General features: G+C 44.2%; 1 protein-coding gene across 1 annotated transcript in view; it reads right to left on the bottom strand.

The window, feature by feature from the left end:
• The window catches only part of LAMB3 (laminin subunit beta 3), an 81,831-nt gene that overhangs the window by 20,927 nt on the left and 47,581 nt on the right, over positions 1–13,323 (bottom strand). Inside the window, exons 9-14 of the mRNA XM_066624667.1 lie at positions 11,550–11,738; positions 9,597–9,752; positions 7,176–7,369; positions 4,927–5,038; positions 3,806–4,178; positions 1,693–1,853 (exon numbers count right to left, since the gene is read on the bottom strand). Of these exons, the coding sequence (XP_066480764.1) occupies positions 1,693–1,853; positions 3,806–4,178; positions 4,927–5,038; positions 7,176–7,369; positions 9,597–9,752; positions 11,550–11,738 (1,185 nt within the window). The remainder of the gene's footprint in view (positions 1–1,692; positions 1,854–3,805; positions 4,179–4,926; positions 5,039–7,175; positions 7,370–9,596; positions 9,753–11,549; positions 11,739–13,323) is intronic.

Raw genomic sequence — 13,323 nt, forward strand, 5'->3', positions numbered from 1 at the left:
TTAGCAGCTGCAGGGCAAGACAGCAAGAAGAGGCTGTGCAGGATTATATCAAGAACTCAGTTTTGATAAGGCACTACCATTATTGGATTGTATTATTAAGTTTGAGTTACATTTGTATCAGATTGTTAGCATCTGATTGTTATTCATGTAGGACAGGAGGGGAAGAGGAAAGCAGAGGCATCTTTCATGTAAATGAACATTCTGGGTAATGTTTGCATTACAACTCCACACTAAGGTCAAACAAAAGCCAATAAAAATTTAAAAAAAACAAAACAACTGTTGTGTGTGGATATGCTCACAGTCTGACAGCCACTTGACTGTTCCTAATTTTGACCAGCACAAAGTCTTCATTACCCACAGCTCCTGTGACAAAAGAATCTGTTCCTTTTAATTAAGCTTTCACCAAATCAAGATGAAAAAGCTTTTCATAAGTGAACCGAAGGGAGTCTAAGCTGTGAGACAAGCCAGCAAGTCTAATGGCCTCAGGGGCCAGTGGAGCTCAAGGGACTTTGCTTGTTCCATTTGAAGGACTCCAGAAGCAATCTGAGGAGCTTAGCTTTCAGAGGAAAGATGACTCAGCTATTAAGAGCTCCTGGCAGGCAGACCATGACTCAGGGGATCCATATTTGTTTTTCTCCTGTGCCATATATTAACATGCAACTGAAGCAACAAACCAACCAGGTTTACTAACCTAACTAGCATCATGTGTGTTCATAGCTGACATTAAAAGTACCTGTGACCTCTCTTGTGCTATTTGCATGTCTGTGGCTGATGCTGTGATGTTCATCCAGGACAGAAAAAGGAAAGATTGCAGTTTCAAAATTCAAACATGCAGGCAGGCCAGTGTAGGTCCCTGCCTCCCATTACAGTTATGGGAAAAAAGCAAACCATGAATTTTTGTTTGCTTGTTTCACTTAATATGTTCAGTTATTTGGATACTGCTGCCCTTGGTGTACACACACACACACTATTTTGTTGTTGTTACTCTGGTCAAATATGTTTTGGAAGCACTATAAAAACCTAGTGACAATGGTAGTACAAGCATGCATACCATGAGTGGTGGGGCCAACTTAGTAACCCCTCCAGCACTCTGTTTCCCTCTCTCTTACCTAAAGTCAGCTGCCAATTCTAAGTAGCAAAATACAACAGTGCCATCTCTGAAAGTGGTCAGAGCTTTCACAAGGGGCATTGGGAAATGTAGTTCGGTAGGACTGTGCACAATTCCCAAATGCAGATTCCCTAAGGCACTCACAGGATTGCAGTCTGCAAGATTTATTACTGCTCTGACCTCACAGGGAGGCAGGGTGTAAAACAGAAAAGTGGACAATTGAGAAGTCCTGATTTAAGTTAGAAAAGACATTTGGGGCCTTTGGGTTCCTCCCTTCATGGCTAACAGCAACTCTAGCACAGAGGAGGCACAGAGGGGGCAATCTGAAGTGGGGAGTCAGTGTGGAAGGGTTAAAGACCCCAATACTAATTCCTTCCTCCATAAAACTGTACTAACAAGGAGAAGAAGACATCAGATTGGTGCACCTCTGATGTCATGTCTACTTTGGTCCTGTCTTTGAGGTAGGGCTTTAAATCAGCAAAATAAAAAAGCTCCTTTTGCTCAGGCATCAGTCCCCATTTGCAACAGGAGATGTCCTGACTTCTGTGCATACTTGGGTGGGGACTGGAACATAGCTATTGTACCTGAGAGGTCTGTGATGCGGCTGGCTTCATATTGGGCTTTCTTTTTTTGGTACTCGGTGGTAATCAGAAGCAGACTTCTCTCCAGAGCATCCATATCTATGGTCAGGGTGGACACTTCATCCAGAAGAGGTATTTCAGACTTCAAACTTTCAATGGTCTGCCTGGAACATTTACAACAAAACACATACCTGTACTTTTGCAAAGCTCTTAATGATCTCCTTCTCACTGATCACAGCCTTCATACCCCCACCATATTCCCACTTCAGTGGTACTTATGGTCCAGTAGTAATTCTCTGGAGTGAAAGGGCTGTGGTTGAGATTTCAGCAGCAGTAACACAATCCCATGGAGTTAAGATACAGGAAAAACACACAGAAAGCAGCAGATGCTGCCTCAAAGAGTCTTTAAATAGATGAGGGCTGAAGTTGATGTAGAAGTAACATAATCAATTCAAAATTATAATTTTGAAAGAGCAGCTACACAGTACATTTAATGAGCAAATGTTCACAGTCTTGATGTCGTTAGCTCTTTAGAGAACCTGAGGCATTGTCATTGATATTCCCATTTTCCATTTGAGGGACCAGAAGACAGCGACTTACCCAAGGAGAGCCAGTGAGGACCACGCTAACAACACACTAAAAGCATCATTGTGCTTCCAACTTCCCTTTTATACACAGCAGCCATGGAGGACAAATACAGATCAGGACCACTGTATGGGGGAGGCGTGGTTGAACGCTTTCTCCCCTCACATCACAGTACTGACTAAAATCCCATCCCCACCCTTCCAGCTGCTGTTGACACCAAGAGGATCTCAGGGCAAATGGCAGTTTTAGAGAGGACCAGTTTGTCAGAAAAACAGGTCAAAGGGAGTTAAACCCCAACCCCACCTATCAAGGCTGGGTTTAAGCTAATTGGGCCAATTGCTCCCAATTGGGACTCATGCCTAAGGGGGCCCTGCACTAGGCCAATCTAGTCTTGTATGCAATTTTACATTACAATGTGCTTCGATCCATCTGGTCCATTAACTCACATGCACTGTTTAATTACACGTTTTGATTGCTTTCCATTCTACCATAGAGATCTAAAGTCTATTATAAATTTTATTTAAGATTCCACAGACTACGGTTGTAAACTTGGGGTCCTGCAAAAATTGTTTTCATTTGGGCCTCACAGTTCCTATAGGGCCAGTCCTAGAACGTATTAGATCCCCCTGCACACAATCTTTTATTTTATTTTTTTTAAAAAAGAGAGATAGAAGCACAATGACACTTTTAGTAGTAGTTTGGTGTGAGTTTCTTCAACTCACACATAAGAACATAAGAAGAGCCCCTCTGGATCAGGCCAAAGGCTCATCTAGTCCGGTTTCCTGTATCTCACAGTGGCCCACCAAATGCTTCAGGGAACACTTTAGACCAGGGGTGCCCAAGCCCCATCCCTGGGGTCACTTGTGGCCCTCGAGGACTCCCAATGCGGCCCTCAGGGAGCCCCCAGTCTCCAATGAGCTTCTGGCTTCTGGAGACTTGCTGGAGCCCGCACTGGCCCGATGCAACTGTTTGACCTCTCGTGTGAGCTGTGGGATGAGGGCTCCCTCCACTGTTTGCTGTTTTACGTCTGTGATGTAGCAGCAGCAGCAGCAAGAAAGGCCAGCCTTGCTTCCTGCAAGGCCTTTTATAGGCCTTGAGCTATTGCAAGACCTTCATTCATTCATATAAGTTCATCTTTAATATATTTATTTATGTAAACTTATGTAAATTCATTCAAATTTTAAATTTAAATTACTTCTTTTTTTTCCCCAGCCTCCGAAACAGTGTCAGAGAGATGATGTGGCCCTCCTGCCAAAAACTTTGGACACCCCTGCTTTGGACAACAGACACAACCTGTGTCCTGGTGCCCTCCCCTGCATCTGGTAATCAGAGGCAGCCTACCTCTACCTTGCACATACCTACCATGACTTGTAACCCATGATGAACTTTTCCTCCAGAAATTTGTCCAATCCCCTCTTAAAGGCATCTTGGCAAGATGCTGTCACTACTTCCTGTGACAAGGAGTTCCACAGACTAAATACATGCTGCTTCTAGGATATTGTTACAGAGAAGTAGAAAGAAAACTGCTTACCTGATTGTAGCAATGGTGTTAGCTACCTGGTCCAGACCCTGCTCTGTGGTGAGAGGGTTTTCCAGAATCTCTTGAATGCGCTTAACTTCGCCTTCTGCTTCTAAGAGGCGGGTACTGAAGCCAGAGCTTGTAGTCCCCGGATGCAGCCGATGTGTGGCATTTTTCAAGGCGGCCTGGCGCAAATCAAACCTGTGAAAGTCCTCATCATAGGCCTGGAAGCAGGGGTGGCATGCCTCACAGTTGCGGGAGTTTTCACAGTAGCCCCGCTTGCATTGGTCACAACGGGATCCAGTAAAGCCAGGTCTGCACAGGCAGCGACCTGTCGCCTTGTCACAGCCCATCACCTCTGTGCCCTGGAAGTTGCAGTCACAAGCTGTGGAACAGGGAGGACAAGAAGATAGATACGTACTTGCTACAAACTTTGTTTGGTGATGATAGACAAAATTTTCCCAGCACACTCCCAACAGCCATGTGACCACAGAGCCATCTCAGTCAAACTGACAGGACTTGTGACATCACTGCGCTATATTTTACAAAGGTTACCAATTATATTTTCCATCATAATTTGCCAGTCAATGAAATTGCCACTATCTGAAGGATAAGAGGTGGGCAAGAAGCCGAAATAGGCTAAAATAATTACTTATAGAATATTGCTTCCTTCAAGCACTGCGCCACTTATCCAACCCTTTCAGGACTGTGAAACCAAACCACTGAGAAATAGGATCTAGTTGAAGCAGAACGGAAGGGAAGCAGAAGGGAAAGTGTCCCTTTTTTCTTCTTCTTTTTAAAGTGACCTTATTTCACTGCTCGGCAGGAGACATTTCCCACAATTCCAGAGAAACCACACCATTCCAAAGTTTGGCTTTTTCAAACATTTGTCAAATTGCCATTCCATGAGACACTCAGGAAAATATAAAATAGGCCAAAGTATCAGCAGGAGATCAAGGGTGAAGGAGAGCATTTCAGCAGGCAGAGACACATGGTAAGATAGGAAGGAGAAAGGGCCATTAAAATATCAGCAGCAAGATTTTGCAGCAAAGTGGAAAAAGCAGCAAGAAAGCAGCAAGATAGCCCTTGAGGTACCCAATGATCTCCAGGTGTCAGCCAGCTATATCCCATACCTCTACATCCTGTTCTGACGTCTCCGTAAGACCGATCTGGACAAACCTGTGCTTCAGCAGAGGAGCATGTCAGACCCCCATAGCCCTCTCTGCATGGGCACTGCCCTGTGAACTGAGGAGAGAAAGGTAGAGAGGAATCAGTGAAGATGGCCTCAGTGCAGAACCACAGAGGTCGGTTCACTGATTTGGAGGACAATTAACTAGACCAGCAGCTGTTTGCAAGGAAAACTTCTAGCTGTGAAATAGCAAAATGCCAAAAAATCCAAACAGATTAGCTGACTTGCCAGAACCCTCTGGGATGCGATGCTTATAAGCAGATGAACTTATCTGTAAGCAACTTATGCTGCAATCCTAAACACAGTTACCTGGGAGTAGGCCCTATTGACCACAAAGAGACTTCTGAGTAGATATGCATAGGACTGTGCTGTTAGGCAGCAATGCAATATACACACTTTCCTGGAAGTAAGTTCCCATAGAACAAAATGGGACGCTTCTGAGTAGACATGCGTAGGATTGTGCTCTTAGCTACTGGGCTCAGTGCTCTTTGGACAAGGTCTATCTAGGAGTACTGTGGGACAAACAAGTTTTCCCAGCTTCAAGACAGAGTTTTTCCAGCAATCAAACTCCGAAGCAAAACCCTAGAACATAAGAACAGCCCCACTGGATCAGGCCATAGGCCCATTTAGTCCAGCTTCCTGTAACTCACAGTGGCCCACCAAATGCCCCAAGGAGCACACCAGATAACAAGAGACCTCATTCTGGTGCCCTCCCTTGCATCTGGCATTCTGACATAGCCCATTTCTAAAATCAGGAGGTTGCGCATACACATCATGGCTTGTACCCTGTAATGGATTTTTCCTCCAGAAACTTGTCCAATTCCCTTTTAAAGGCGTCCAGGCCAGAGGCCGTCACCACATCCTGTGGCAAGGAGTTCCACAGACCAACCACACGCTGAGTAAAGAAATATTTTCTCTTGTCTGTTCTAACTCTCACAACACTCAATTTTAGTGGATGTCCCCTGGTTCTGGTGTTATGTGAGAGTGTAAAGAGCATCTCCCTATCCACTCTGTCCATCCCCTGCATAATTTTGTATGTCTCAATCATGTCCCCCCCAGGCGTCTCTAACCAAGGATACCCTCCAAGACATAGTGTTCTAGACCATACCACACACTAGGACATACATTGGGGGGAGGAACAGCAGGTAGAACATCCCCCATTTTAAAACCCCTTTGTGCATCTAAACTAGCACCTAAGGATTAAAGTTCAGATTTGCTTACCTGATGTGCTATTTTTCTGCATGCCAATTGTGCCCTGTGGAGCAGCATTCAAACATGGAGAGCCACTGTGGCTGAGTGGTGGACAGAAAACTGCACACGCATGCAGAAGGACCCATTTTCAATCCCTATCATCTCCAGATAGGGCTAGGAAAGACCACTGTCTGTAACCTGGAGAGCTGCTGCAAGTCAGTGCAGGTAACACTGACCTATAGACGGCCCAAGGGCCTGCTTCAGTATAAGGCAGCTTCATATGTTCATCCAAAATCACCCTGACCATTCATACCTCCTGGAGACTCAACCGATACAATTCAGGCAAAGCTTTAACCACTTAAATGGTTAAAGCTTTAACCACTTTAACCAGTTTCAGTGGCATCTATAAAGCAGTCCAGCTTCTCACCATAGGACTGAATTGTGGCCCTGACTACTGGGTATCCCTTATCTGAAATGCTTGGGACTAGAAGTGTTTTGGATTTTGAAATACTCGCATGTACATAATGAGAGATCTTGGGGATGGGACCCAAGTCTAAACCTGAAATTCATTTATGTTTCATATACATCTTATACACATAGCCTGAAAGTAATTTCATACAACGTTTTTAATGATTTTGTGCATCAAACAAAGTTTGTGTTCATTATTACCCTTTGTGGGGGAATCTGGGCATGCATGGTAAAGATATATTGAAGCTGAAGGGGGCAGGGGGGTCTTTTTCCCTTGAGGATGCTGAATAAACTGTTTGCTGTACACCTGCATTTTGACTGCAACCCACCATGTGAGGTCAGATGTGGAATTTTCCACTTGTGGCGTCATGCTGGCACTCAAAACGTTTTGGCCTTTGGAGCATTTTGGATTTCAGATTAAGGATGATCAACTGGTACTATGAATAGACAAAGGTTCCGAATTCTCCTCTCTCTGCTCCTGCTCCTTCTCCCCCTCCCAAATAGCACGCTATAAGGTACTTTCAGGGTCAGTACCTGGTTACATTGTGGACTGAAGGAATTCCGTGGATCACAGCTGCAGGGCTGGCAGCCCCTGCCACTCGCAATCTTCCAATGATTCGCAGCACACGTATCGCATTTGTCCCCCACCACATTGGGGTGGCAGAAACAACGCCCAGTTTCGTCATTGCAGGGCATGTTGCGGCTGCCCAAGATGTTGCAGGCGCAATCTGAAAAAAAGTAACAAAACCAGCAATCTGGTGAGAACTGGGACAAGCTGTTTTTCAGGTGCTGGGAAAACTACCTCTCCAAGGTCCCTGGTGCTTGGGTGGAAGAAGAGACCTGCATGTTACTGCTACCACCACAGCTGCATTAGCCAGATAAGGGAAGAGGAAGTGGGTGGGCAGGCAAGAAGGAGGCATTCTGTCTCTTAGATGACAGACTAGAAAGAAAAATATCTCCGAGGGGATCTTTATGTTCACCTGGGATTGGTGGTGAGACATATGAGTTGCCAAGTTTTGTATTTTGAGCTATAGAATTGCAAACTTTGGCGACATCACTAGCCAAGTTCAATCTCTAATTGAGCCCAGGGAGACTTGCTATAGGGATAATGGTGATACCCAGCCAGATATTACATCATGACATTTAGATTGCTTGCTCAATATAGATTTCTCCATTTTCTCTCTGCTGAACACAGGCAGTCAGGCACCTTAGGAAGAAAGGTAATTCCATCCAGTTCCTGCTATCATCTCCCATTGTTCTCCCAAGTCACATTTAACTGAGCACCTACTGCCACCTGCTGGAAAGTAACTGAAGCTCAACGTATAGTGCAACTTGCTTGGAACACATTCCAGGACAAAACAAAACATCTGCCTTTCTGAATGCCTAGTGCAGTGGATTGTGGTGGATTCAGGGGCTCTATCTTGAGATGTGCAATTGGTTTTGCAATTGGTCTTGATGACCCATGTCACAAAATTCTTGGCATTCGGACCAGGAGTATGAGAGTTAGGATCTATACGTCTGGGTGAAAATAGAATACATTTCCTTCTTTTACTATCATCCACCTGGGCAGAGGGGGGAAACTGAAATTTTTCATCCTGCTCTAAAGAAAAACAGATAACACTGAGTTTAGAGGGTCATCACACAACCAGCTAGAATTGAGAAGAATGTTGGTTTTATGCAAATAGGTGGAATTATGCTCAAAGTGCAGTAAAAAACACAATCCAGACCAGAACTTAATCCATGTTCACTATGATATTGCTTGTTCTGCTTTTGGCTGCACACTAAAGGGGCCAATTTAAAAGTCGTGCCATCACACAAGCAAAATTCCACTGATAGTCTTTTGATCTGTAAATTGGCCACATAGCTGGAGAAAGTGCACGACAATCAAAATAGCTGCGATAATGAAGCATCTCGCCTGCAAAGAAGAAATCTCCCCAGTGAAGAAAATTGTCTAACACCGGGGCATTTCAGATTCTTAAAAAAAGATATTACTAAAGACAGACATGTAATAAGTTTATAAAATTATGAACAGAATGGAGACTGGAGAGAGAAAAATTATTGTCCATCAAAATTCTAAGACTGGAGGTAGGGTCATCCGATTAACTGATGGGCAGTGTGTTCAAAACAAACACAAATATTTCTGTCCCTACTCAACCCAGTACAGTGCCTTTTTTCCAGTGCTGGCATCTCTTTTGTGCCATTTTTCAAACTGAGTCCTAAAGGGACAGGAAACCCCCTTTACATTCATCTTGCTAGGTAAAATGCTTTGTGAACTTTTATTGTTAAAAAGTGGTAGTCTAATATTTTTAACAATACTTTCAGCACATGGAATTAATAGCCATGAGATGTGATTATGACCACCACTGGGTTATCAGATGGCTTTATAAGAGGATTAGAAGATAGAAAGCACTATGTGCTTATTGACAGAACATGTGCTTAACACATAGAAAGGTCTCGGGTTCGAATTCTGGGGTGTCAAGATGGGACTAGGAAAAACCCAGCTTTGAAACCCTGAATGGTCACTGTCAGTCATCACAGAAAATATGGACCAAAAGTCTGACTCAATATGAGACTTGCTCCTATGAGAGCTCTGTAGCTGAGGTGAAATGATTTGGATTACAAAGCACTGAAGGCAAATCACAGGAGCTGGCTATTTCCAACATGCCCTGCTTTGGAGTTTCTCTGGTTTGACACTGGTTTGACACACTTAGGAATGGAGTACAGGCCTTTAAAGGATGCTTGGTCTGATTCAGCAAGGAATTTTTTACAATTTGTCTGGTATTTCTAGAACTGGGCAGTGGAGCCAGATCTAAAAGGTTCCATAGCAGCTTTTGGGCTTGGGTAAGTCATTCTTGTTTCAAGCTGATTGGATAGCTCAGCCTGTAAATATTCTGTTTGATGTTTGTTTACAGGTACAAGTTAAGTTTCTTCTGTCTCCCTGGAAGGTCCACTAACCTCTGCAACCCTGAGGGTTTGAGTTGACTAGCTGGGTGAATCCAGGCTTGCAGAGATGGCAGCGGTCTCCTTGCACATTGTCCTTGCAGACACAGCGGCCATTCAGGGGATCACAGTTGGAGCCAGGAACGGTGCCATCTGGGTCACATTCACAAGCTAAAACAGAAAGACATCAGCGCAACATCGATTCAAGTTGCAGAACTTGGCAAAAAGGCTGAGCCACAAATATACATGCAGTGGTCTGAGACCTTTCATAGGGATTTCATATTGTCTTATACATACTTTTTCATTTTTTAAATCCATTTTTCATATGCATAGGATTGCCAGCACTTGAAATAAAAATAAAAAGTGTGGGCACACTGGCAGGGCCAGAGCCCACAGAATACACTTTGTTAATCTAAGAGGTGCAGTCAGTGGCATCACTAGGGTTTATGTCACCCACTACGGGAGTCCAGCACATCACCCCCATGTTGGACCTTCTCCCATGCAGTGGGCAGGGCAATGCCCTGGGTGGTGGGTGTGGTGATGCACCAATGCCCTCCCCCACGTTTTTTTGGCTATAACTTTTGAAAGAATAGATAGAATATCTATATGTATTTTGATAGAATAGATAGAAACTTTTTGATAGAACAGAATTTCAACATGGTTTGTTTCATTGCATTCTGCATGACATTAAACACCAAATGATACATAACATTATGGTATTATTCGAAAGTATAAAGATTTTAAAAATTTTGGCCAGTAGTGGTGTCACGCCGCTGTGTGCATCACCCAGCACAACCTGCACTCCCTAGTGATGCCACTGGATGCACACTGCATGTGCTTACAAGTCCCTTGACACAAAGCGAGGCCATCCCCATGTGATATCAAGCCAGCTAATCAGTCAAACACTATCTAGACAGCAACTATATCACAAGCAGAAAGCTAAACCAGCAAGCAGAGAAAATAATCACATATCTGTGCTGCACACACAAATGCAGCCCATTGCTAGGGGATTAAGCAGTTAAAAGGTGTTCTAGAAGATATTTTCCTTTCAGTCTTCCCTTTAGATATTTTAGAAATTCATTTTGGTGGCAGGGAATTCCCTTGCATTATTTTTTTTGTAACAATACACAGGCCAACACACATTTTGCTTCCTGAAACATTATACCAATTCCTGGGTATATTTGGGGTGCCGATTCCAAAAATGGCATCCGTTTTGCCCTATCACATCTAGTTTTGGAGACATGGCATAGCTTCTTTAGTGAATGGTTCAAGCAGCTTCCTCATGAGGAAGCCATGGTGTAGGCTTCCTCATGAGGAAGCTGCTTGAAGCATTCACTAATGAGGGTATACTATATCTGCAAAATTAGACATGAGAGCAAAACAGATGCCATTTTTGGAACTGGCACCCCAAATTCATATCAAACCACCATAAAGTTTGGGAAAAATGTTTCTGACCCTCAATTTTGTAGGCCTGCGATATTAATCACCCTGAGCTTTGCAGGTTCTTGGAAAAGGGTAGGCTACAAATCTGAATAAATAAAAGCTCTTCTGGAGAAACTCATTTGGAGGCAGGAGGTCTGGTCTAGAGGGTAGAGCCTCCATTTGCCTGAAGATTAACATCCACAAGGTCGCCAGTTCGAGGCCACCGGCACCGTGCGACCTTGAAGCAGCTGGCAAGCTGCAGCTGAGCTGTTCCATCTGCTCGGAGCGTGGGAGGATGGAGGCCAGAATGTTAAACCAGATCGGAGTGTAACATCTCGAATGTGGTGGTTCTTGAAAGAGAGAACCTTCTTTCAATTTGTAAAAATCCCTGCGTGGATTTAATAAGCCTGCCTGTGTAAACCGCCTTGAATAAAGTCTTGAATAAAGACCAAGAAAGGCGGTATATAAATACTGTATATTATTATTATATTATTATATTATTATTATTATTTGGGAGTTAAGAGAATGCTTCAGCATCCCACTTACGGAGGCAGGCTTCTGGGTGGCCAAGATCAAACCGCTGGTTACGGAAAAAGCCGGTCTTGCAACGCTCACAGTTCCTTCCTGTTGTATGATGCTGACAGTCTTCACACACGCCCCCACTCACCCCACCATTGGCTTGGTACACAGCTGGGTCAAAATAACACTTGCTGGAATGGCTGTTACAGTTGCACCCTATAAGAAAAGGCAACCCAGTTTTGTATATGAAGATCAACGAGAGCAAAGATATTACCTTTCAGATCTCTTCTAGATGGTGTTCTGGTCTCCTTCACCAATCCTACAGCAAGTATATATTAACAACAACAGAGGTCTGCATTGGTGCTTCACATAGGTTGGGATAATTGAGAAATAAGCTTCCTGTATCTGCCTAAGAATCCATAACAGTGTTCCACAACATTTGTCCGCCACCATACCACTTCACATGGTCCACCTTTTCAAAGTACCATCAGAAGTAACTGGTGATGACATCATTACCAGTTACTTCTGTATTGGGAGGCCATATGCAATGCAACAAACACTAGTAAGAGGCTTAGGGTGGACGGGAGGGCTTTGTCAAGCATGGAAAAGCCTGCTTTAGAGCATCCTACCACTGTTTGTTGTGCCAAGTTCCTGGTCTCGCTGCCGAGCAACAGGTGTCCAGGGGTCCCATGAGTACCACCAGACACCACCTTAAGTACTACTGGTGGTACCCATACCACTGGTTGAGAAACACTGATCGATAATATTGCTGGCAAAAACAATGAAAGCGATTGTGTCAGAGTGCATTTAAAAAGAAGCAAGGATGACCAGTTGGGGTCCATCATTCACAAGTTCAAAACTAGAGGCATCAGTTGCAAATACAGTGGGCCCTCCTTATCTGCTTGTTTGGCATCAGGGGGGCCTCCAGGACGTCCAGCATGTGTTCTGCGGGTAGGGACGGCCTGTAGAGTGACCTTCAGGCCGACCTCCTAGCGTGACCATCTACAAGGCTTCCCTGACCTCAGAAGGCCTCCGAAACATGACCAGAAGCCACTTCCAGTTCACACCCACAACTTCCAGTCATGTCCAGGAGACCTTCTGAAAAGACTGGGAGGCCAGCATGAATTCCAGAGGGTCAGGTGCAGCCCCCAGGTAAGTCCTTGAGGCACTGTGACCCTGGCCCCCTTCGGATTTCATTATCCACAGTCTTTGGTATCCATGGGGTCATTGAACCAAACCCCTGCAGATAACATGGGCCCACTGTATGCAATCACACATGAACACACTCTGTCAGTGGCGGTTCACTGCTAATTATCTTGAGAAACCTAGTTCATTAACACTGTACTACTGACATTACCAACTGCATCTGGTTTTCAAGAAAATAACAGGAGTTTTGTCAATAAATAGACTTCTTTGGGAATAAAAATTGCCACCATCTGCTTCAGCCACTCTGTAGCAGTCTTCCCATTGTTTAGGCTAATACGTCCTCTCTCTGATCTCCTAACCACACAGCCCATGTCTCATGAATTTCCAAATCCCACAAATGAAAAGAAACTGTAACAACTGAGACAGGAAAATACAAAAATGTATATTTTCTAAAAGCTTTAGCTTTGCCCTTCAAAGTAGCCAAGTTCCAAGTGACCACCAGATGGGGCCAAAGAGCACTTCCAACAGTCAAAAGACAGAACAAGGTATGGGAAACCTTAACAATGTACCTATGGGAGTTCATCACAAATTAAGGTCAATTCTTCTCTTGGCTTACCTGTATTGTTTAGGGAGCCCAATCCCAACCTGCGCTGGA

This window comes from Tiliqua scincoides, chromosome 4 (genome assembly GCF_035046505.1).
Source record: "Tiliqua scincoides isolate rTilSci1 chromosome 4, rTilSci1.hap2, whole genome shotgun sequence".
Taxonomy (NCBI): Eukaryota; Metazoa; Chordata; class Lepidosauria; order Squamata; family Scincidae; genus Tiliqua; species Tiliqua scincoides.